Source organism: Ovis aries, chromosome 3, assembly GCF_016772045.2.
Source record: "Ovis aries strain OAR_USU_Benz2616 breed Rambouillet chromosome 3, ARS-UI_Ramb_v3.0, whole genome shotgun sequence".
In the NCBI taxonomy this organism is placed as follows: Eukaryota; Metazoa; Chordata; class Mammalia; order Artiodactyla; family Bovidae; genus Ovis; species Ovis aries.
In genome coordinates this window covers 1,874,436-1,896,611 of record NC_056056.1, presented here as the reverse complement: position 1 = coordinate 1,896,611, position 22,176 = coordinate 1,874,436, and the positions used below count along the sequence as shown (strand labels likewise).

Below are 22,176 nucleotides of genomic sequence, written 5' to 3'. Positions count from 1 at the left end.
TCCCGCCGCCAGAGCCCTAGGACGGGGTCCCGGGCCTCCCGCCCACCCTGCACAGCAGGGCCCCCTTCGCACCGTCCCAGGGCCCCTCTGTCTCAGCCTCTCCTGCAGACCCCGCCCCGCTCACCTGCACTGGCTGGGCCCTGGGCCTTGGGGCTTCCTGCCTCTTGTGCAGGAGTGCTGATCCTTGCCTGGGGGCCAGAGGGGCAGAGGCTACCTCGAGGTGGGCGCCTGGCCTGGTGGGCTCCTGGGGGGCTGTGGGGGTGCAGCAGGGAAGCCTGAGGGGGTCCTGCTGGGGTGGTGGATGGACGTGGGTGGACACTGCCCTTTTGTGCCAGAGGCCTGCTCTGGCCCCTGCAGCTGCTGTGGGGCCGCCCCCTCGGAGGCCTTTGCCATGCCCCCCTGACGGCTGGCAGGGCCTTGGCTCCCTGCTGTCAGGACCCCTTCTGGCCCCTCTGGTTTCTGGGAGGTGCAGGACAGCCCTGACAGGCGTCTGAGACCTCGGGCCTGGCCTGAACAGAAGTAAGGCCCATGGGTGTGAGAGTTGGACCGCAAAGAAGGCTGAGCGCTGAAGAACTAATGCTTTCGAACTGGTGTTAGAGAAGACTCTTGAGAGTCCCTTGGACTGCAAGGAGATCCAACCAGTCCATCCTAAAGGAGATCAGTCTTGAATATTCATTGGAAAGACTGGTTGGTGCTCAAGCTGAAACTCTTAATACTTTGGCCACCTGATGCGAAGAGCTGATTCCTTGGAAAAGACCCTGATGCTGGGAAAGAGTGAAGGCAGGAGGAGAAGGGGGCGACAGAGGATAAGATGCCTGGACGGCATCACCGACTCGATGGACAAGTGTGGGCAGGCTCCGCGCGTGGGTGATGGACAGGGAGGCCTGGGGGCTGCAGTCGGAGAGCCGGACACGCCTGAGTGGCTGGACTGGGCTCGTCCTTGTGGTGGGCTCCCCAGGCGCCACCTGCCAGCGCCCGAGACCCGTGCTGGTCGGGGCCCATTGGCCTGCCCGGCCTCCAGGGCGATGTTTGGCCTCACGGAGGGAGGGTGGTGGTCTGGGCCTAGATTTGCAGGGCTTGGCGCTCTCCCTGGCTGGTCGGTTGGCATGCTGGCGTCTGGGCCGCTGACGTGGGGTGGGCCGGAGTGCAGCTCCCAGGCCCTTCCCCGAACCGCTCCCTGGGCCTGTGGAGTCTCTGGGGTCGGGCTGCAGATCCTGGGCCTGTGGGGTCTCTGGGGTCGGGCTGCAGATCCTGGGCCTGTGGGGTCTCGGGGTTGGGCTGCAGCTCCTGGGCCTGTGGGGTCTCTGGGGTCGGGCTGCAGCTCCTGGGCCTATGGGGTCTCTGGGGTCGGGCTGCAGCTCCTGGGCCTGTGGGGTCTCTGGGGTCGGGCTGCAGCTCCTGGGCCTGTGGGGTCTCTGGGGTCGGGCTGCAGCTCCTGGGCCTGTGGGGTCTCTGGGGTTGGGCTGCAGCTCCTGGGCCTGTGGGGTCTCGGGTCAGGCTGCAGCTCCTGGCTGCCAGCCTGAGTGCAGCCTTCCTGGGCCCCTCCTGGGGGCCCCTCATGGCCCAGAGCCCGGCCGGCCCCGCCCACAGTTCCCAGGCCCCTCCGCCGGCCTGCGGCATCAAGTCCGGACAGGTGTGTGTGTGTGTTCAGGGCGGCCGCCCGTGGCGGGGGCCGGAGGCGGCGTGCCAGCCCCGTGAGTCACCCTGATCCTGAGCACGGGGGTGGCGGGGGCCGGGCTGCAGGCTGGCGTGACGGGGCACGCTGCCGGCCGGGCCTGGGAACTGGCCGCGGCCCTGGGGCGGTGGGGGGCTGGGGGTTGCGTGTGGCCTCCCGGAGAAGCCGGGACAGGCCCAGGCCTGGGCGCGGGGTCTCTGAGCGCCTGGGGGCAGTGCTGTCCTGCCTGTGGACCAGGCCGTGCCTCACAGGGACCCTGTGCCCCCACCCCGCCCCGTGCCCACCTTCCGCGTGGGCTGAGAACCTGCTGGAGGAGGGTAGGTGGGGAGGCAGACGGACACAGCGTCCAGGCCCGGGGTCCAGGGCTTCCGTGTCCAGAGCACCTCCAGCCCGGGCCCCGGTCCTCTGTGCCAGGGATGTCCCGTCCTGTCTGGCGGGGGTGGCTGCGTCCCGCTGAGCGCCTGCAGCCCCTCTGGCTCCCGGGTCTTGGGGGTCAGAGGCCAGAGGAGCAGCCCTGCGGTGCTTCAGTCGGGGCCGGGGGCACTTAGAGCCGCAGGGGTTCCCGCCCTCCTGAGGGTCAGCTCTCCTCCTGTCTGCTTGGCGGCAGAGCCAGCAGCGCCCTGGGGGGGTGAGAGCCGGGGCCCCACGGTGGGGATGGGGTGGGGTGCTGGCTGTGAGGCTGCAGATGGAGCCGGGTCTGGGCCTGGAGGGGCCCCGCCTTCCAGCGCCGATGTGGGGCGCTGTGAGGGGCGGCTGGCGGGCTGGGCTGGTCTCCCAAGTCTTAGGGGCGGTGGGGCGCGGGGCTGGAGCAGGGCAGAGGTGGCAGGGTCCTGAGCCTGGGGCGGGACCCTGCCTGTCCTCCGGGGCGGGGGCTTAGACCTGAGCTGGCATCCACAGGGCTGGGCCCTGTCCTGAGCTCGCTACACGGGTGTGAGGAGGGCTTCCAGGAGCGAGTGTCCCTGGCAGGAAGATGCAAGGGGAATGAATGGTTGCTTCTACTCCGAGGGCCAGGCCTGGGACTGAGAGGGGTGGAGGGCCACACCAAGTGCAGGGGGCTGGGGTTCCGGGCACTGAGGCCTGTGTGGGGCAGGCTGGGTCTGCGGGAGAGAGGTGGGGCTGGGCTTGCTGGCCGTGGCGGGTGGAGACCTCTGGTGAATCTGTTCCACGATAACGGTCAGCAGAGGGCTGGGGGCCCTGGTCTGGGTTGTGGGGTGGCTTCCCTGCGCACCAAGCCCCTGACTTCCGTGGTGTCCTGCTGTGCTTCCTGGGAGTGGGGACAGGAGCAGACCAGTGCTCCTGGGTGGTGGGGGGCGCTGCAGGTGGAGAGACCCAGCCTCAGTGTGCCCGCCGCTGCCCCCGGGGGGCCTTGGTCTCTGCGCTGCACCTCTGTGTACCCTGCCCCCGCCAGGATGTGAACGAGAAGGAGGGGCCGTGGGCCGAGCCCGGGGCAGCTGGGGGCTCTGCGTGGCGCTGGCGCGGCCGCCTCCGCCCACCCCGGCCCTTGCCTGCTGTTCTCCGCACTGGCCGTGCAAGGAGGAAGGAAGCTGAGGGTTGGGTGGTGTGTGTGTGTGTGTGTGTGTGTGTTTTCGCCTGGGCTCTGGGGGCCCTGGGCAGGGCCCGTCCTCTGGCTTCCTCGGCTGCCAGGGTGAGAGGCCTGGGAGAGGCAGGGGTCTGCAGTGGGGCCGGAGGGGCCTCCTGGAGGCCGGGAGGTGGGCACCGAGGCAGGTCCAGGACAGCTGGTGGGAGGGAGAGGCCGCCCCGGGGAGAGCCCCGCACCAAAGTCCTCACTGTTGCTGGACCAGCCGGGCGGCCCAGAAACGAGGTCAGAACCGGGCCCCAGTGCTTGGAAGGAACGGGAGGTCTCTGGGGGCGACGGGTGCTGGGGGCGAGGGGAGGGACCTTTCAGGCCCCTGCTGACCCCCTCCAGCTACACCGGGGGGGATGCCAAGGCTGAGCAGGGGGCAGCCTGGGGCTCGGGGCTGGGGGCCTGTGGTCTGTGGCTTGCTCTGCTCTCCAGGGGGCAGACTCTCCCACTGTGGCCGGCCTAGGCCACAGACGTGATGTTGATGAGCGTGGCTGGGGAAGAGACGTGAGCGCCGTGGGCTGCTCCTGGCTGGTTCAGCCTCTGTGGGTTGGCTCCCTGGGGCCCCTCCTTTTCTGCCCACCCAGAGGCACTGCAGCTCGGGGTTGGCTCAGCCCCGGCACACTCTGGGTGCCTTTGGCCGGGCCTGCCCAGGGGCAGGGCCTGGTTGGTGGGACTCCCAGGGCCCGCTCAGACTTGCAGGCTGAGGGGACCCACAGATGTGGCTCATGTGTGCGCACGGAGGGGAGGTGGCCACAGTCGAGCCCTCTGAACACCCAGTCCTGCGAGAGCTCCCCAGGGCGTCTGCACAGGTGGGTCACATGTGCAGAGTGCGTCGCCACCGAGGCCACCACCCGGTGGGGCAGGCCCAGCGCCTGGCCAGCTCCACTTGCTCTGAGGGTGCAGAGGGGACATGGACTGGGTTGGGGCAGGCCAGGAGCAGGGGACTGTCCACGCGCGGGCTGATGCTGGGGTCTGAGGCTGAGGGGGCGTGGCGGGTGGGGGCCAGCTGCTGGCCAGGCGGCGCCCTGGGCCCGGCTCTGTAGCTGCTGGGAGTGAGTCTGCGGTGACTCTGAGAGGCGGCCCTGCCTGCCACCTGTGGGGCTGAGCACGAGCGGGCCCGGGGGTGGTGGCTGGAGGTAGCGTTCACGTGACAGGGCTTGCTGGCTGCAAACGAACTGAGTCAGTGGGGCGAGGGCCCTGTGGACGTCATGGGCACCTCCTGGCTGTGTCCTGGGTGTCCCGGACCCTGGCTGCCCGGCCGGGCCCTCAGGCAGCTGGGGAGGAGCCGGGCGTCACGGTTGACCACCAGCCGCAGCTGAGTTGGCCTGGCCTGCCCCTAGACTGGGCTGGGCTGGGATCCTCGCCGTGGGCAGGCAGGCCCCCGCCACACCCCCGTCCACCTGGCGAGTTTAGCCTGGCGCGCTCCTGGGCTCAGAACCGGAGGAGCAGGGAGCCGCGAGGAGGAGCGAAGCGGGGAATCCCGGCCCAGGCGGAGGAGGGGCGGCCGCAGCCTTGGGCCCGTCCGGCCAGGATCCTGCTAAAACCAGGCCTCCGCAGAGGCTGTTTGTGTCCTTATCGTGAAAACCACACCACGTGTGCTCGGCAGACACCCGAGCCAGGCGAGGTGGGAAGGGATGCCCCACCTCCCGCTCCAGAGCCGGGCGTCCTGGAGTCGCCACTCAGCAGTGTGAACCCCGGGAGTCTCCTCCTCCTCGCTGAGCCCTGACCCGGGTGGGTTTCTGCGAGTGTGGACCTTTTCGGGCAGGGTGGGGTGGGATGGGGATGGACCCCCTCGCCTCCCATCCGGTCCCACAGTAGGTTGGGTTTCAGGTGGAGACTACAGTTGGGGCCGATGCGTGCCCGAGGGTGTGGGGTTCGCGGGAGATGCGGGCAGGGGCTGCTGCTGGGTCTGTCTGCCGAGTCTGCCTGGGCAGGGGTACCCCCGCCCTTCCGGAGGAGTCCTGGGAGAGGAGGGAGGCTGCCTGGGCCCCACGTGGGCAGCGGGGTTTCCATGTGCCCAGGGGTAGGCAGGGCTGCCAGTGTGCCCGCCAGCCGCTGTGGAGCAGGCAGCGTGCACGCGGCGTGTGCGGCCAGAGCCGCCAGGGCAGCTGGCCTGTGTGCCCGGATGTGTGCAGCTGGCTGGACCTCAGGCCTCTGGGGGCGGGGGGCCGGGACTGAGGACCCTGTACTCGCCTGTGCGGGAGCAGCAGGGGGCCCTGTGACGCAGCCCCCGCGCCCCCCGCCCCCCTGCAACTGCCGGCCCTGGGGCCGGGCCGCTGGCCGCCGGCCTACAAAAGGCATTCTGTGCCCCGGAAGAATGACCCCGTTGTGTGGCTGGAGGGTGGCCGGGAGCCACTACGGCTTCCTTCCTTCCCAACGTCCTGCTCGCCTCCCTCTTGGGGGCAGAGCCCCCACCTGGGGCCCAGCTGGTCCTGCCAGAGCCCTGCTTCTCTGGCTGCGGGCGCCTCGTGGCCCCCCGTCCCGGCAGTCAGAGCCCTGCTGTCCACCCGCCGCCCTCGCCAGGCCCGCTGGCCCGTCCTGGGCTCAGCCTGGGCCTCTGCTGCCCCTCCTGCACGACCTTCGCTGCCGGCGAGCAGCGGGGCCAGGTGGAGACCTGAGGGTCGGTGGCCAGGGGTCTGTGGCCCCCAAGAAGGCTGCGTCGGCTTGCTCCAGCACTCCGGCTGGGTCAGTGCACCTGGGGGGTTGAGCGTCCTCATGCCAGCCTGCAGCTAGGGTGCTGGGCTCAGCCAGCCCACTTGGCCGGCCCGCACCCCGGCAGCTGGCGGCCGTGAGTGGGTTTCAACTGTGGTCCCGGCTTTGTCCTCAGCCTCTGCTGGCCCCCGGCTGGGCCCGGGTCCCATGCGCGGCGCTGTCTGCAGGCCGAGGCCGAGCTCAGATTGAGGAAACGAGGCTGGGGTCCCCGTCCTCCTCTGAGCAGCCTGTGCTTCGGCCAATGGGAGCGGCCTGTGGTCACAGGTGTCTGGGCGAGGGTGGGGGGCCGGGCGGTCCTGGGAAAGGGGAACTCGGCCACTCTGGCGAGTTCCCAGCTGCCTGGCGGAGACGCTGGCCTCCTGGGCCCCTTCCCAGGCTTCCGCGGCCGACTTGCCCGCCACGCTGCAGCGCCAGGGGCCGAGGGACCCCGGGCCGGTGGGCCGGGGACCGGTGCGGCCGCCCCTGTGGTGGGACCTCTCGCCGGCCCTGGCTATGAGGCTGCAGCTGCTGGCCTCTCTTTCCGGAGGTGGCCTGGCCTGGCGGGCGGGGGACCGCAGGTGGCTGGCAGGTAGGGCCAGGCTGGGGTGGGAGAGGGGGTGCTGGGGGCCTGGGAGGGGCCAGGGTCTCCCCTGAGGAGTGTGGCGTTCCTGGCGGGTATCTGGGCCAGGCAGGGGCAGGTGAGGACAGCTGGGTGGGGGCCAGGCTGTCCCCGCAGCCCGTGACCTTCCTGGGCCCCACTGCGGTCATCCAGCGCATGCCCGGAGCCCGGCGTGCTCAGGTCGTCTCTTTGGGGTCCTGAGTCTTCCCGTGGTGTCTGCACAGCAGATGTTGGGTGGGAGGGGAGGAAGACTGCCTCTCCCGTCTCCTTGCCCCGAGGCTCCCTGGAGGAGGGCCTCTTGAGGTCTGGCTTGGCCCTTCTTCACACGAAGAAACTGAGGCTCTGGCGGGCAGAGCTTGTCTAGCTGTAGGAGGCCCTGGACCCGCTGAGGAAGTTCCATGGGGTTGGGGCTGCCCAGGGCCGGCCCGGGATGGACAGCTGGCCCCGGCCCTGGCTCAGCCCTGGGTTTCAGCTCCCGTGGGGCGGGCAGGGAGGCCTGGAGGAGGCTGGAATCCCAGGAGGTCCCAGTCCCTGCATCGTACGGGGGGTGCCAGCACCTGTTCCCGCCTGGCCCGCCTCACTGCCACCGGCCTTTGTTTTGGTTGCAAGGCGCTCTGCCCCGTCACGTTCACCCTGTGCCAGGGCCCACGAGAGTCACTCGCCATGCTCTGCCAATGCTCCTGTAAGGACATCCTCCACTGTGCCCAGTTTTGAGGGGATGCTGAGGTCCCGAGACATGACGTGACGGTCCCAGAGCCACACAGCGGTTCAGGGAAGAGACTTGGCGGCACGCACGGGAGCTGGGAGCACTTTGCCTGTCCAGGCCTCCTGAGTCCCTGCTGTCGTGATTGGTCAGGGTCCTGCCCCCACGTCTAGGGTGCCTCGCCGGCCTGGCCCGGCTTTTCTCCCGCCGTGTGCATGGTGGTGGGCGCCAGGCGAGGCTGCTCCAGGCCGCCTCCGGGACCTGAAATGAGAGCCTGCTGGAGAGCGGGGTGCCGGGCTGCCTGCCCTCCGCTGCCCTTTACAAGCCTCACCTGTGTTCAGCAGTCAGGATCCCAGGGGCGGGCACCCAGGCTTGCTGGTGCCACGCACACGTCCTGGGGCTGGTGTCCCCCACCCTCGCCGAGCCACCGCGAAGGCTGGCTCCAGGTCCAAGTCTCCAAGCCCGAGGTTTCTCGAAGGCTGCGTCCTGCAGCGGAGAGCCCTGCGCCGCGGGGGGCTCTGCCTTCCTGATCTGGAGGCGTTGGCGGGGGTCTGTGTCCACACCCCTCCAGCAGCTGTCCCTCGAGGGCAAGCACTGGGCAGCCCAACATGCCAGCCTGGACAGACCTCCAGCTCTGCTGTTGGTTTTCTCGTCTGTAAAGTGGGTGCAGGGAAGAGAATTTTCTAGGTCTGTTTGTCTCTTGACACGACAAAACATTCAGTCAAGTGAAGCGAGCTTCACACGGAAAATGTCCTGGGCTGGCCTGGGCGGCTCTGTGCCCGTAGAGGGTGTGGGATGTGTTGACCCTTAGTCCGGAGTTCTTAGATAGAAGCAGTGAGTGAGTGAGTGAGTGAGTGAGTGTGTGTGTGAGTGTGTGTGTGAGTGTGAGTGTGTGTGTGAGTGTGTGTGTGAGTGTGTGTGTGTGTGTGTGTGTGTGTGTGTGAGTGTGTGTGAGTGTGTGTGTGTGAGTGTGTGTGTATGTGTGTGTGTGTGTGAGTGTGTGTGTGAGTGTGTGTGTGTGAGTGTGTGTGTGTGTGTGTGTGTGGCGGGCACTTCGGTTGTTGCAGCCCTCGTGTGACAAGGTGTCATCGTGTTTGGTGGCTGGGCCGGACATTCTGAGTGTGCTGCAGGCACGCTGCCCGTCTCCATGGGGGAGGGGCCCTTGTCCAGGCCACACGTGGGAGGTGCGCGCAGGGTTCGGGGATCTGTTGACGTAAAGCGTGCGCTTGGCTGCTGGGCATTTGGCCGACTTTTTCTGCCCATTGTCTCCTGCCTGGCTTCTCTTGGTACCGCCTCAGGCTTTTTCCAGTCGCTCATTGCCTGGGAAGTCCTCCAAAGCGGCGTGCTAGCGCTGTGGGTAGCATCGAGTCACTAGGCCCGAGCAAGGACGGCTCCGCGAGTCGAGCGCGTGCCGTGCCTGAGCGTCTGCAGTTGGTGGCCGCCATCCCGAGCGCACCAGGCCTCCCCGCTCTTGTCCGGGGTCTTCCTGCACCTGCGTCGGCCGCCTGCTCAGCTCTGGGCAGGTGCAGGCGCTGTGCTCAAGGCCTCTGATGGAGAGGTTGTCCTTTGCTGTCTTTCTGAAGGTGCAGGCGGCAGCTGACCGCCCGCGAGGCCAGGTGGCAAGGGTCCACGGAGGTCCAGTGGGCTGCGGCTCCCCGGGAGGGGCTGCGCCCTGCTGCCCGCGCGGCTCTGTGGACGGCGTGTGGGTTTGGGGAGTCGGGGTGGGTTTGGAGCCTCGAGGGGCGTAGTTCTGGGTCCCTGCTACTCTGTGTTATGTGCCGGGGGGCCGGCCAAGAGAGCTGGACACCTCTGCCTGCCTGGCTTGCGTCCCCTGGCCTTGGTGTGGCCCTGCCCCGGAGTCTGGGCCTCCTGGAGTCCAGCTGCCCTGGGGGTGCGTGTGACCAGGCCCTGCGGCCCCTCCGCGTGGCGCTGCCCTGGGGGTGCGTGTCAGCCATCTGGCTGGACGGTGATCGGCAGCCCTGGGCCCCACCTCCCATCCAGAGCTGCCCGGGGCTCGCAGCGGCTATCTGCCCGTGTCCCGAGGGCAGGTGCCAGCGGTGGAAGCGTACAATCCCCAGGTCCCCCTCCCGCACCGTCGACCCTGGTCTTGGCCCCTCCTGGAGGCTGTTTGTGGTTGTTGACGAGGCTGAGAAGGGTCCACGGAGGTCCAGCGGGAAGGGGCACTGAGGCAGGGGGTGCTGGGGAGGCGGGGAGAGGGTGGGCTTTGGGATTGAGGGCCGTGATGGGGGTCATGGGAGGCTCTGGTGGTGGCCGAGGGCGCGGGGGTCCTACTGCCAAGCGGCCAGTGCAGGGGCTGCCACAGGGCGGGGAGGGCATGCTGAGCCGGCCGCTGTGGCCTGGCTGCGGCCAGATCCCAGCGTGGCCTCTTGAGGCTCCGTCTGTACAGAGGGGCTGACGGGGCCCTCACGGAGGTCACGGTCATCCAGGCCCGGGGAGGCTGTCCCGCTGCCAGACGGCCCGTCCGCCTGCCTGGAGGCCCGTGGGCTGGGTGGCCGGGCTGGACGCTGCTGTGGGAAGTCGCTGCGTCGCTGTGCGGGTTCTCTGGGCTCGTGGGGCGTGAATGCAGCCTGTCCCTGTGTCTCTTGCGTACCCTCACTATGGGGGCGGGTGTCCGCTGGCTTCTCCCCTCTGCTGCCTCGACGGCCCCTGAAAAGTGCCCGCTGGGGGTTGCGGAGGGTCTCAGCCTCCTGGCCGCTGGCCCGCGAGGTGTGTCAGGAACGAGGCCTCAGGTCAGGGACCTGGGACTGCGCTTCGATGCTCTGTGAGGACGGGGTGAGGTTCTTGGTCCCCCAGTGCAGAGTGGGGACCCCGTCCTGTCCCTGCACTTGCTGGGGGCCTGGGGCGGGGACTGGAGGAACAGCCTGGCACGCAGCAGGTCCCCAAGGGGTGGCCGGGGTGGGGGTCAGATCTCAGCTTGGGGACAGTCCTGCCAGCTCGTGAGCCCCCAGGTGGGCCGGCTCAGTGGGACGTAGCCCGAAGGGGTGCCGAGGTGCAGTCTGTGCGGGCCTCCCCCCAGGCTCTTAGCAGGGGTGAGTGGGGGTGATAAGCTGGGCTGTGTGGGGGCCACCGTGCTAGCCCAGGCGGGAGGAGCTCCCGCCGCAGCGGAGACGGGGAAGCCCCGCTCCAGTTCTCGGTCTGTCTCACGGGAGCAGCCCTGCCTCCGTCTGCAGAGGCCCTGCCGCCCGCGCCTCCGCTCATGACGGGCACCGGCCTGGTGACTCCGGATGAGTCAGTGTGGGGGGTGGGGGTGAGCCTCTGCCCTGGGAGGACACCGAGGGGCCAGGCTCGCGGCACCCTGTGGTGGTGGGGTCTCCAGAAGCCCCCCAGGAGCCCCTTGGGTGCCGGGCTGGCTCTCTGCACCCCCAGGTCTCAGCTTTGGCCCTGCTGTACCCCCCGCGTGGCTCTGGAGATGCCGAGCATCCATGCCCACATCCGAGAAATGGCGATGCTTGAGGGTGGTGGGAGGGCTGGGGACGTCCCGGTAGAGGCCAGCCCACGTCAGGCCCCAAGGAGCCGCCCTGCTCCCTGGCCGCCCGGCATCCTGGGGCGGGAGGGCCCCCGGGACAGCTGCCCCCGTCTCCAGCGCAGGAGGCCTGAGTATCTGCTGGGTGTCCCCGACGCCGCAGGGCTGCGGGAAATGCAGAGCTTCAGACAGGCCGGGGGTGGAGGCACCTGTGTTCCACGACAGAGCTGGGCGGTGGCCCCTGAGCCCGCGGAGCGGCGTGGCTCAGAATGAAACAAGCATCACTTCTTTTCCTGTTGAAGAGAAACTGCCTCAGCCAGCCCGCGGGCTCGGGGGGCCCCCTTGCCCTCTAGACGGCCGTGGGGCAGGCGGGGTTTCGTCAGGAATTCCCCCACGCCCCGCGTCCCCTCCTCTGCCGCCTGGGCCAGCTCCCCGGAGTTTCTGGGGAAGGTTCAGGGGCACTGCCTGGACGGGAGGCCGTGGTGCCCGGGAGCCCCTGCCGGGCCCTGGAGAGGTGAGCGTGCTCCCGGATGCCCGCGCTCGTCGTCCCCACGGTGGACGTCCTCGCCGGCAGCAGGTCCGGCCTGGAACTCGGGGCCGGCCTCCTGGGCTGGCCCGGGGTCTCTGCGTGAGAGTGAGGAGTGCTGGGCGTCTGGTGGAGAGCGGCTCTGGCGCTGGGGGCGGGGAGCACCCCGCCCTCCCAGCCCCTTCTTCACCTGCAGGTGGGACAAAGGGCTGCTCGAGTCCCCAGGCTCCCAGAGGGCGGGGCGGCCACCGGGGCTGTGTCCCAGACTCGAGCTTTACCTCGAGGTTGCTCTGATTTCAGGCGGGGGCTGCACAGGCCACCGGCCGCCAGCAGGCCCTGCGTTTGGGGATCTCCGCTTTGCAGAGGCCGCGGCGGTGGCGGCGTTGCGCGCAGGCTCAGTGGTGCTCTTTGGACAGAGTCCACCTGCCGGTGCAGGAGGCGCAGGTTCGCTTCGTGAATCAGGAAGGTCCCCTGGAGAAGGAGACGGCAGCCCGCGCCAGGACTGTGGCCCGGGAATCCCCATGGACAGAGGAGCCTGGCAGGCTAGTCCCAGGGGTCTCCAAGAGTCGGACTGACCGAGGGGCTGAGCACAGCCTCAGCTGCCCTGTGGCCCCCTCCCTGTGGCCCCCCGCCCCCCACCCCCTGCCTCCTCCCGGGGGTTCCGGCAGGCCTGGGGGTTCAGGTTTGGCCCCTCCCTGACCTCCTCCCAGGGCAGCTCCTGTCTGGCCACTGAGCAGAAGGAATGGCCCCGGGGAGGGCGGGGGGCCCTGTCACTGAGGTCGCCTGAATCCTCATCGTCCCCGGCCATCTCCGGCGTGGGCCCCAGCTGCTGGCTCTGTGGCCTGCGCCGTGGGGTGAGCACCTTGCTGGGCGGATGGAGAAATGGTACCCAGGTGGGAGCCTGGCCCTGGGGTGGGTCTCTGAATGCCGTGGCCGCCGTCCAGTCATTGCCAGTCCTGACCCTAAACGTCCCCAACCCCCAGCTTCCCCCAGGCCTCTGGGGACAGGCCTGCCTGCTGGGCTGACCTAGGGGTTGGTCCGTCTGGGGTCACCTGGCTGAAAAACGGGCCGAGCCCTGAGGTCCAGGAGGCCCTGGAGTCATGGGGGCGGGGAGCCGGAGGGTGGCGAGCTGGCGTTTTGGGCGCCAGCCTTCAGGGCACCTGCGGCGTGCAGGAGGGGCAGGCGCTGGTGTCTGTCCAGTAGCCCCCGTTATCTGGAGGCTCTGAGCGGCCTGTGTGGTGGTCTTTGCACCAGGCGCACTCCGGGTGTCCTGGTGGAGGGGCCGTCTTGCAGCCAGGGGAAGGGGCCAGAGCTGCAGGGCTCCGCCGTGGTCTGGCCCCAGCATCCCGGGGGTCTGGCCAGGTGTGTTCCCTGCACTGGCGAGCCTGGCTCCCCGAGTCGTGGAGAGTTGGGGTGAACGGGGCTCCGGGACTCGGCCGGAGCAATGCCCCTTCCAGCTTCAGCATGCCCCTCAGCCTCTAGGGTGCCCCCAGGGAGTGCCCTCCGTGGGTGCCTGTCTGGGTGCTGCCAGCCCAGTGGGTTGTGGAGGGTCCGCTGCAGGAACTGGGGGAAAGCTGGCGCAGACACGCTGGGTTGGCACTCTTGTTTGGCCTGGTGTGCAGGCTGGACCCCAGACCCCTGGGACCGTGAGCTTCTGGGCGTGGGCCTGGGGGGCGGCCTCCTGCCAAGACCCCGGCCTGAGCGCCCCACCCAGGGCCTTGGCACCATTGCGCCTGAGCTCTCTCCTGGACCTGGAGGTCCAGGCGCCGGCCGGCTGGCCTTGGGAGCCCCGTCTGCCCCACCCCCACCTCCCGCTTGCGCTCCCCACTTCCAGCATGGCAGCCGGGCTCCAGTCACACCTGCCACCACAGGGCCCAACCGCGGTGCCCCCAGAGTGTGCCAGTGTGCCAGCGAGGGCGGCCCCACCGCTTCCCTTCCCTCCCCCGCCCCTCGCCAGCCCCGGCCGGCTCAGGACCGCCATCAGAGCCCGGAGCATCGAGCCTTTGTCACTCGCCGCAGAAGCCACCCAGGGTCACCGTCCACAGCCTCGGGGGGCGGGGCAAGTGGCCCCTCGGGTGGTGGTGCCGATGGTGGTGGTGCTGGCAGAGCTTCCGTCCACCGAGTCCGCAGCCCCTGGTCCCTCTGGGCCCTGGTGTAGCCTTGACGCCGGTGGGGTCGCGCTGTCTGCTCCTCACTTAGCGGCCTCCAGTCGGCCTGCCCTCTCCTCCCCCTCCCCCAGGTGTCACGGAGGCTGGGCAGGGCAGTTGGCGGCCGCCTGCCTCCCACGCGGCTTGCTCGGGTGGAGCCCTGCCGGGTGTCGGGGTGTCTGGGCGGTGCGCGAGGGGTGACGGAGACGCCCGTCTTGGGTCACTGTGTTCCCCGCTCCTGTCTCCTCCGGGGTCTGGAGGGTCGGGGCTGCCCTGGACTCTGGTGTGGGCCCTGACGTCGATGGCCTCCTAGGCCTGGGACCCTTCTGGCCGGTGGGAAGGCCCCTTGCTAGGGCCCCTGCGGCCGCCTGCCCGCTGGGCTCGACCCTCCTCTGAGGCCCCGAGGTGGAGGCCGGGCTGACCCGTGTCCCCCACGCTGGGGCAGAGGCTTGGGGCGTTGTTGGGGAAAGGGCCATGGTACCCCAGAGGAGCCTCAGTCCAGGCCGCCTGAGCCCCCGGGCAGAGGCCGTGGGCCGGCTGTGCTCCCCGCCCACCCTCTGCAGGTCCCCGGCTCAGCTGGGACCCCGCTCTGCAGGGCCTGTCTGCACAGCAGGCGTGCCCACTCACAGGAGGGTGCTGCCCCCGTTCCTGAGGGTCCCCCTCCCCGTGGGGCCTGTGGACCTTCCTGCCCCCCCGGCCCCCACGCCCCGCCTCCCCCAAACCCCGGCGCGCCGTGGTCCCACCGCAGGCCCCACGGCTGCCACTTCTGCCTCCTGCGGGTGCCAGGGGAAGCAGTCCTTCCGGAAGGCGGGGGCTGGGGGTGGGTGTCCCAGGAAGCTCCGGAGGGCCTGCCAGCTCCCCGCCGTGGGGTTTCGGTTCCAGGGGGCCGGGGGAGGGTGGTCCTCTGGCAGGGGTGGGGGAGCGGATGCCCGTGCTCAGAGCCTGGCTTGGTCCTGGTCGGGTCGGGGGCTGATTCCCTGGGGCTCTTCTCGCCGCGCCCCCCTGTGCCCGTCTGTTCCTGCCCCCTGCTCAGCTCCTGCCCGCGGCCCCTCCCCACACTCCCTCGCATCTGCTGGGCTTCCTGCTTGGCCGGGCCTGGTGCCCTCCTGGCCCCCAGGACATGCAGCCTGGACCCTGAACCCCAGCTTGGGGCCTGCTCGGACCCCGCCCTGCTGAGCCCTGCAGGCTCAGGAGAGCAGTGGAGCCTCCCAGCTCTGCTTTCCGAGGGTCGGGGGTCCCCTGGCCTCGAGCCTGTGAGGCTTGCCTTGGGCTGGCATTTCCTGTCGCCACCCCCGCCTTCCCTGGCAGAGGCCGGAAGGGAGTTGGTGGGGGTTCCCCAGCTTCCTTCTGGGGGGCCCGGGCGGGGAGGGAGGCGGAGGGTTCTGGAGGGCTTTCTGGAGGAGGGAGCCCGTGCGGTTGGGGGCTGTTGGCTGGGGGAATGCCCCCCGTCCCCCAGAGGGAGCCCAGGGTCTTCTGCTTGGCCATGCTCGAGCTCGCATACAGCTCTCACGGGGAGCTCACCACCTCAGGAAGCGGCCTGTGCCTGTACCATGGGAACAGTCTCTGACTTTGCTGACTGTAACCTTTCACCCCTGCCCCGGGCCCTACAGTCACTGCTGTGCTCTGGGTGCTGAACCTTCCGGGCATTCCGTCTCTGCCCCATGGCATCCGTTTCTGGCCTCCAGGTGTTAGCGTTTAGCGTCAGTTTTATGGCCTGAAGTGCTTTCTGTGCCAAGGAAGAGGTCTGTCCCTCACTCTGCCAGGCAGGCCTTCTGTCCCTTTGTCCGGCTTGGGGCTGCCTGGCTCTTCGTGGGGGTCCCTGTGAGCTCCCAGGCCATGGCCTCCTCCCGAGGCCAGGTCTCACGGATTGCTGCTGGTCCCCAGGGGCCGGGAGGGTGTCAGCGGAGGGTGGTCCAGGTTTGGGGCAGGGAGATTCGGGAGTTGGGCTTTGCCCCTTCCCCGGAGTGCCCTGGGTCCTCGTGGGTGGGGAGGGTTGGCTGTCAGGAGCTCCCAGGGTGGGGTCTGGGCCTGAGCCTTGAGTCCTGCAGCCCAGGATCAGATAAGCATGTAGTGACCGCTGGTGGTGAGTCCCCTGAAGGTCCAAAGTATGACTTCAAGAAGAGCGCCTTATCGTAGCCCCTGCTTATCAGAGGGTGGGGACACATGCTGGCCCGGAAGAAGCAGAGCCTGCGGACACGTGGGGCAGGGGGTGTTTAGGCACTTTCTTTCCTAATGTTCCCTCCCTGGCCAGACTCCAGAAGACTCCAGAAAATACACCCAGGGCATTGTCACCCGGGCTCCGGGAAATGTCTACTGTGGGCGTTGTGTATCAACAGGAAGGGCCCTCAGTGGGAGTCTGGGGGCTTTGGGGGTTGCTGAGGTGGGCATGGGCTGGGGTGGCCTTTACCCGGGGCCTGTAGCCCCCTGGTCTGGAGTGGTTGGTGTTCACGTGAGCCTGGGGGCTGGCCTGGGGAACCAGGCCCTCCCTTCGCCTCTGGAGGGTGGGCTGTACCCAGGACCGCTGGCCCCCGTCTCTCTCCCAGTACCCCCCCCCCTCCTCGAGCCAGGCTCTCCCGCCCAGTTTTCCAGCGCCTGGCTCCCCTCCTCGTGGTTCTCATACTTGGGGTGCCGCCTGGCAGCTGGCAGCCAAGCAGGCCACTTCCCTCCTTCCTTCCGGCCAGAGCTTTCTCCTGCCTCTCCCGCCCCTTCCTGCCAAGGAGCAGCAAACAAACAAACAAGCCAGCCGCTCAGGCCCAGCAGGCCTGGCCCAGGCCCGCGCGCGTCTGCAGCTGCGGGGGTGGGGAGCTCTGCGGCCCTGCCTGTGGGGGTGGACGGCCAGCAGCGGGGGCGCCCCCGGCCCTGCCCCCTGCACTCCACCCCTTTCGGGCAGCCACCTCCAAGAAGCCCCTTTGTCTTCTCCTCCAATCTGAAACTCTCCGGTGCCCCAGGCTGGCCAAGTGGAGGTGGGGAAACTGCAGGAACACCGGGGTGACGTCTCCCTCTTGGCTTCAGACCCCCATCTCGCTTCTAGAGGAGTGTGTTGGGCGGCTCCCCTCAGGAGGCTAGGCCTTCGGGCTTCTGGATGCAGAGGTCGGAACGCTCACGTTCCCATCTGTGGCCCCAGCGGTAGCCGCTATGCTCTCTGGGGACGATGCCTGCAAAACGGATGTTGTAATGTCCATCTTGCTCCCCGCCCCCGTCCCCCGGAGGTCAGAAAGGTGCTTCCTGGGACTCAGTGACGGGGAGGGGCCTGTGCTAGCCTGCACCTTGCAGCATGGGCTGAAGCAGGGTTCCTCACGCAGGGAGGGGGCGGCGAGGGCCGGCGAAGTGGGCATCCCACGGGCCGTGGGGAAGGAGCAGTGACCGTGGGCCTGGGGGCAGCTGCAGGTTGGGGCAGCGTGCCTGCTGCGCATTTCCATGTCCGTCACAGGTGGGTGGACAAGGTCATGGGCCTTCACTGAGGTCAAGGGCGTGCAGCCAGACCTCGTGTCTCCCTCCCTTCCTGCAGCCTGCCTGCTCTCACCGACCCCTGGGGAAGACCTCTGGGCATACAGGTTGTAGGCATCCTCTTGTGGGTCATGTGTGAAAGTCGCTGCGTCGTGTCCGACTCTTTGTGACCCCATGGACTGTTCTCCAGGCCAGGATACTGGAGTGGGCAGCCTATCCCCTATCCCTTATCCCTTTCCCGACCCGGAAACCGAACCCAGGTCTCCTGCATCGTGGGCAGATTCTTTACCAGCTGAGCCGCAAGGGAAGCCCAGGAATACTGGAGTGGGCAGCCTTTCCCTTCTCCAGGGATCTTCCTGACCCAGGAAAGGAAGCGGGATCTCCCGCATTGCGGGTGGGTTCTTCACCAGCCGAGCCCCTGATGGTGATGCCGGAAGCTTAATGGCTCACAGGGCTGGGTTGCAGTTCCCATCTGTGCCAGTAGGTGCCGCCATCTGGACCTGGACGCCATAAGCTCTTACTTTCAGTGAAATGATTTATGCTCCTTTCTGTGAATGGCGAGGGCTTTCGATGAGGCAGTCTTGCTGTGCAGTGGCAGATGGGCCCCTACTCCTTGGCATGGAATTCAAGGCCCGCTTGCCATGCCCCTCCTCCCTCAGAGGGCAAGTGAGGGAGGGGGTGCCCAGCAAGCTGGGGGCTGCAGGAAGGAAATGGGTAAGAGCTCCCAGAGAAGGGGGTCCTCAGGGTTGGCAGAGCTTCCTGTGTGCCTGGTGGGGGGGCTCCCCACTCTGCGGGCTGCCCAGCACCTCCATGGACAAGTTCAGAAGGCCCTGGGCGAGAGCTCGGCTCCGGCCAAATTCGGGCCTGCCTGGCTGTGCCTGGGGGTGGCAGTGTCATGCAGCATGTCCCCGGGACTGTTGGTACCGGTGGCTGATGTTGGGGGAGGACTTGGGGGTGATGCCCAGACAAGGCTTCTTCCTGCTCTGAGCCTGGTGCTCTGGGCACGGCTGCTCTCAGGTTCGGGCATGCGAAATCCTCCTGGGGCTGTTGGGTGGTCCAGGCAGGGTGTCCCCCCAACCTGGGAGTGCCTGGAGAGGGCCACTGCACTGCACCCCTGGCCCGCTCGACTTGCCAGAAGCTCGTGTGATCACTGCAGGCTTGGCTGGAAGACCCAGAGACCATTTTTCAGATGGGAAGGCTGAGGCCCCAGGCAGGGTCCGGGGTGGGGTCCTGGTGTGCTCAGGGCACCCTGCCAGACAGAAGCAGGGTTTGCTGTGGCCTGCAGCTCTGGCTCCAGCTGCCTTGTCGGGGCCTCTTTGAGTTCCCGTGGTCTGCTTAGGCCCTCGGGCGGCAGTTTCACCCCAGAGAGCCTCCCTCCTGTGGAAGCTTCTCGCTGAGCCCTCGGGGTGGGGAAGGGAGGCCCAATTAGTGCTTGACGGGACTTGGAAAACCCTGGGATGAAAGACTGGCGTGTGGGAGGTCCAGGCCTCTCACCGCAGCCTCTGTAGGCTGCCTGTCTCCAGACCTGGCGCACACCCGGGCCCTTCCACCAGGCCCACTGGGAAGCTCCCTGCCGCCAGGCCACAGGCCACCAGGCCCAGGGCACACAGGAAGCCGTACCTCTCCAGGGCCCCATGTGTTAGAGGGTCTGGGGATGTGGTGTCTCTGCCACCACTGCTTGGGTCCCTGAGCAGGCCCGTGTGGTGTGCTGGGCCCACTGTGCCGTGGGTAGTTGGAAGGACGCAGGGCCTCAGTTTCCCATCTGTAAAATGGGGTAAGGGCACCTGCCGTTTACCTCCCAACTTCATTCACTCATCCACACTGAGGAAATGGACTGTTTCTGCTGCACGGTGGGTGTGGTGGAAACATCAGCCTTCAGGTTTTTTATTATCCCCAGACTTTCACCTTGACCCCCTGAGTAGATGGGCGGAGAGGCTGGCAACTCTGGGCCACTGGTATTCCAGGTGGATGGGCCTGGTGTGCTGCGGGTTTGAGGGGCAGCCATCTGGCCTCCCTGTTCTGGTAGGCTGTCAGCCTGCCCGTCCTACGTCTGCCTTGGGCCCAGCCTGAACCTCAGAGTTGGGCCAGGCAGGGCTGGTGCCCGGAGGGGAGCTCTGGGCGGGCCTGGCCGGGCCTCACTGGCCGGTGGGCCCCTGCTCAGGGCAGTCCCTTGCCATTCCAGGCCTGGCGTGGTCGCCGCGGCCGGGGGGTAGCGGGTCGCCGGTGCGGGCTCCTGACCGGCCTCCTGTGGCTTCTTGTCTTGCAGACTTCTCCACGCAGGTGAACTCCTCCTCCCTCAGCTCCCCCACAGCGCGCAGCTCCATGGCGGCCCCCTCGCTGCACCCCTCCCTGGGGCCCAGCATCGGCTCCTCGCTCGGCTCCCCGGGACAGCTGCACTCACCCATCAGCACCCTTAGCTCGCCCATCAATGGCATGGGCCCGCCCTTCTCGGTCATCAGTTCCCCCATGGGCCCGCACTCCATGTCGGTGCCCACCACACCCACCCTGGGCTTCGGCACCGGCAGCCCCCAGGTAAGTGCGGGGCGGGGCCCGGACCAGGGGCGGGGCCTGACTAGGGGCGGGGCCCGGACCAGGGGCAGGGCCTGGGCCAGGGGCGGGGCCTGACTAGGGGCGGGGCCTGACTGGAGCGCCCGGACCAGGGGTGGGGCCTGACTAGGGGCGGTGCCCGGACCAGGGGCAGGGCCTGGGCCAGGGGCGGGGCCTGATTAGGGGGCGGGGCCCGGACCAGTGGCGAGGGGCCTGGAGCAGGGGCGGGGTCCGGGCCAGGGGGCGGGGCCTGACTGGAGCGGCCCGGACCAGGGGGCGGGGCTTGCACCTTCTATGGTGGCTCAGATAGTAAAAGCGTCTGTCTACAATGCGGGAGACCTGGGTTCGATCCCTGGGTCGAGAAGATTCCCTGGAGAAGGAAATGGCAACCCACTCCAGTACTCTTGCCTAGCAAATCCCATGGACGGAGGAGCCTGGTCATGGGGTCGCAAAGAATCGGACACGACTGAGCGACCTCACTTTCACTGTCACTTTTTATGGCCCCTGGGAAGCAGGTGCCCTCACTTCCACCTTCTGTCTCTGGAAGCGGCCTCAGAGAGATGACCTCCTGGGCTTGGTGGTCTCCATGGTCGAGTTTGCTCAGATGGTTCTTGGAACAGTCTGTCTTTTGGGGTTGTGTCCGGATCAGGAGGCAGCTGGTGCCTGGCAGAGCCAGCTGTTGTCTCGGGGACCCCTGAGGCCTGGTCCACTGCCCACTCATGCCAACCCGCCTAGTGTGGGCACTTCTTGTCTGAACCCCGACAGAGCTGCCCAGGGCCCCAGCAGCTCATCTCCTCCCCTGGCTCTGATGGTCTCCTGGTGGGATGTTTTGCTGAATGCCTGGGAGATCTGCTTGAACCAAGGGTTCTCCTTGTTTCTGGGGCTCAAACTGTCCTTCCTGACAGACCTGAGTTCTCCTTTGCTGAGTGTCATTCATGTCTGGGATCAGCGGTCATCTTTGTGGAGGAAGGTCCCAGTAGAGCAAGGCCAACCCCACAGAGGGAGGCCCCCCATAGAGGAAGGCACTGCCACCCCAGTAGAGGAGGCCCCCCATAGAGGGAGGCCTCCCAGAGAGAAAGCACCGCCCCCATAGAGGGAGGTCCCTGTAGAGGAGGGCCCACCAGTAGAGGAAGGCACCCCCATCACAGTAGAGGAGGCCCCCCATAGAGGAGGCCCCCCCATAGCGGAAGGCCTGTCCATCAAGGAGGCCCCGTAGAGGAGGGCCTGTGACAAGAGCTCTGGGAACTGTCTCCCTGGGGAGGGCAGGACAGCCATCTCGAGAGGGAGTCCAGCACAGGCCCCCCTGCCCAGAGAAGTGTGGCTGACGGTGTCAGCGTGTCCCGCGGGCTCCCTGCCACCCGGGAGGCGCCCTGCCTCCAGGACTCCCCACTCCTGGCACAGGAGGGCAAGATGCCTTTGAGGTCTGGAGCCCACCCCCTTCCTGTCAGCTGGGCCTGTCCGGAGCTGGTCTCGGGAAAGCTGGTCTTGGGAAAGCTGGTCCCGGTCCCCTCGTCAGCCCCTTTGTTCCTGGGGGGCCCATGCTCCCTTGTGTCCCCTGGCCTTCCAGAAGCAGACAGAAGGCTGGAGGGTTGGTACGAGGGGTCTCAGCCGCCTTCCTGGGATTGGCTGTGTTCTTTGTAGCGTAGCCACCACGCCCGGATCCTCACTGGCTGCAGAGTGCCTGCCGCTCAGCGAGAGGCAGATGAGGCCCAGACTGCACCTGTCCCCTGGGAACCAGGCCAGAGGCAGCACCTGCTGGTTCTCAGGCCTGCAAAGCTCCTTGCTGCCCCCAGGCCTGGTGCCTGCCCTGCATGCCCCCAGGGCTCATGTGCGGAGGAGCCTGGGTGTGAGTCTGAAGTGGGGCCTCTGCGGAGTAGGGCTCGAGGGTGGCAGCGATGCCCCCAAGCCTGGGGTTAGCCTGTCCGGGGGTAGGGGTGGGGCGATGCTGGGGGGTGGGGGGTGTGGGGCCTCGTCTCTCCTAGTAGGTTGCTTCCGGCACACAGCGAGGCTCCCGCCACGCGATGGGTGCTTGCTGAGTGCAGGTGCTTGTGAGCAAGGAGCCGCAGGTCCCGAGCCTGATGCCGGGGCTCAGGGAGTGGAGGGGTGCTGGTGTGTCCCCCGACGTTCAGTGCTGACCCACTGCTCAGCTGTCCGCCTGCCCTTCTGTAGGTCAGTCAGGCCGCAGGTAGCTTAGCCGCGATCTGAGCCCTGGGCTGAGCCTCTGGCCACCATCCCTGGGAAGGCCTCAGTCCCCACCACCCTGCCCCCCATAACTCCTTCCCTGGGACCTGAGTTCAGCTTCTAGGCTTCAGCAGTTTGTCTTAGAAACTTGGGGTTCCCCATATTCATGGAAGTGTGGGTGGAGTTCGGGGGGGCACCCCCCCACCTCCGCCTCAAAACCACAACCGCGAAGTCAAGGGGCCGGAACCAGTGAGGCGGTCTGACTCCTGCTGCTGGCGGGGATGGCCCCCGACTCGACCGCGCCCTGCAGGGAAGTGGATGCGGGTGGTGCTGGGAGCTCTGGGCAGAACCGAGCCGGGCTGCGGGCACTGTGGCCTGAGCTGCCCCTCTTCTCCCCTGGTTCAGGGGCTCCATCAACCCAGGGGGCGTTCCCCACCTCAGCCCAGAGCTCGCCTGCAGTGTTGGGCACGTGTGGGCACCTTGGCGCCCTGGCCTCGCCACCCTGACAAGCCTCCTTGGGCAGGACCTGCATGGGCCCTACCTGTCCTTGCTGTGGGCACTGCGGCCGTGA

The 22,176-nt window shown here is 67.9% G+C and overlaps 1 protein-coding gene across 17 annotated transcripts in view; it reads left to right on the top strand.

Moving 5' to 3' along the window:
• The window catches only part of RXRA (retinoid X receptor alpha), a 91,999-nt gene that overhangs the window by 45,437 nt on the left and 24,386 nt on the right, over nucleotides 1–22,176 (top strand). For 12 of the 17 annotated variants that reach the window (XM_027966139.3, XM_042247978.2, XM_042247982.2 and 9 more), the window contains exon 2: nucleotides 19,144–19,409. In XM_027966139.3, the coding sequence (XP_027821940.1) occupies nucleotides 19,144–19,409 (266 nt within the window). Of the gene's footprint in view, nucleotides 1–1,972; nucleotides 3,498–3,900; nucleotides 4,070–6,289; nucleotides 11,272–11,647; nucleotides 17,272–19,143; nucleotides 19,410–22,176 lie in introns of those variants that run through there. The other 5 variants (XM_060413722.1, XM_042247974.2, XM_042247973.2 and 2 more) reach the window with 5 other exon arrangements.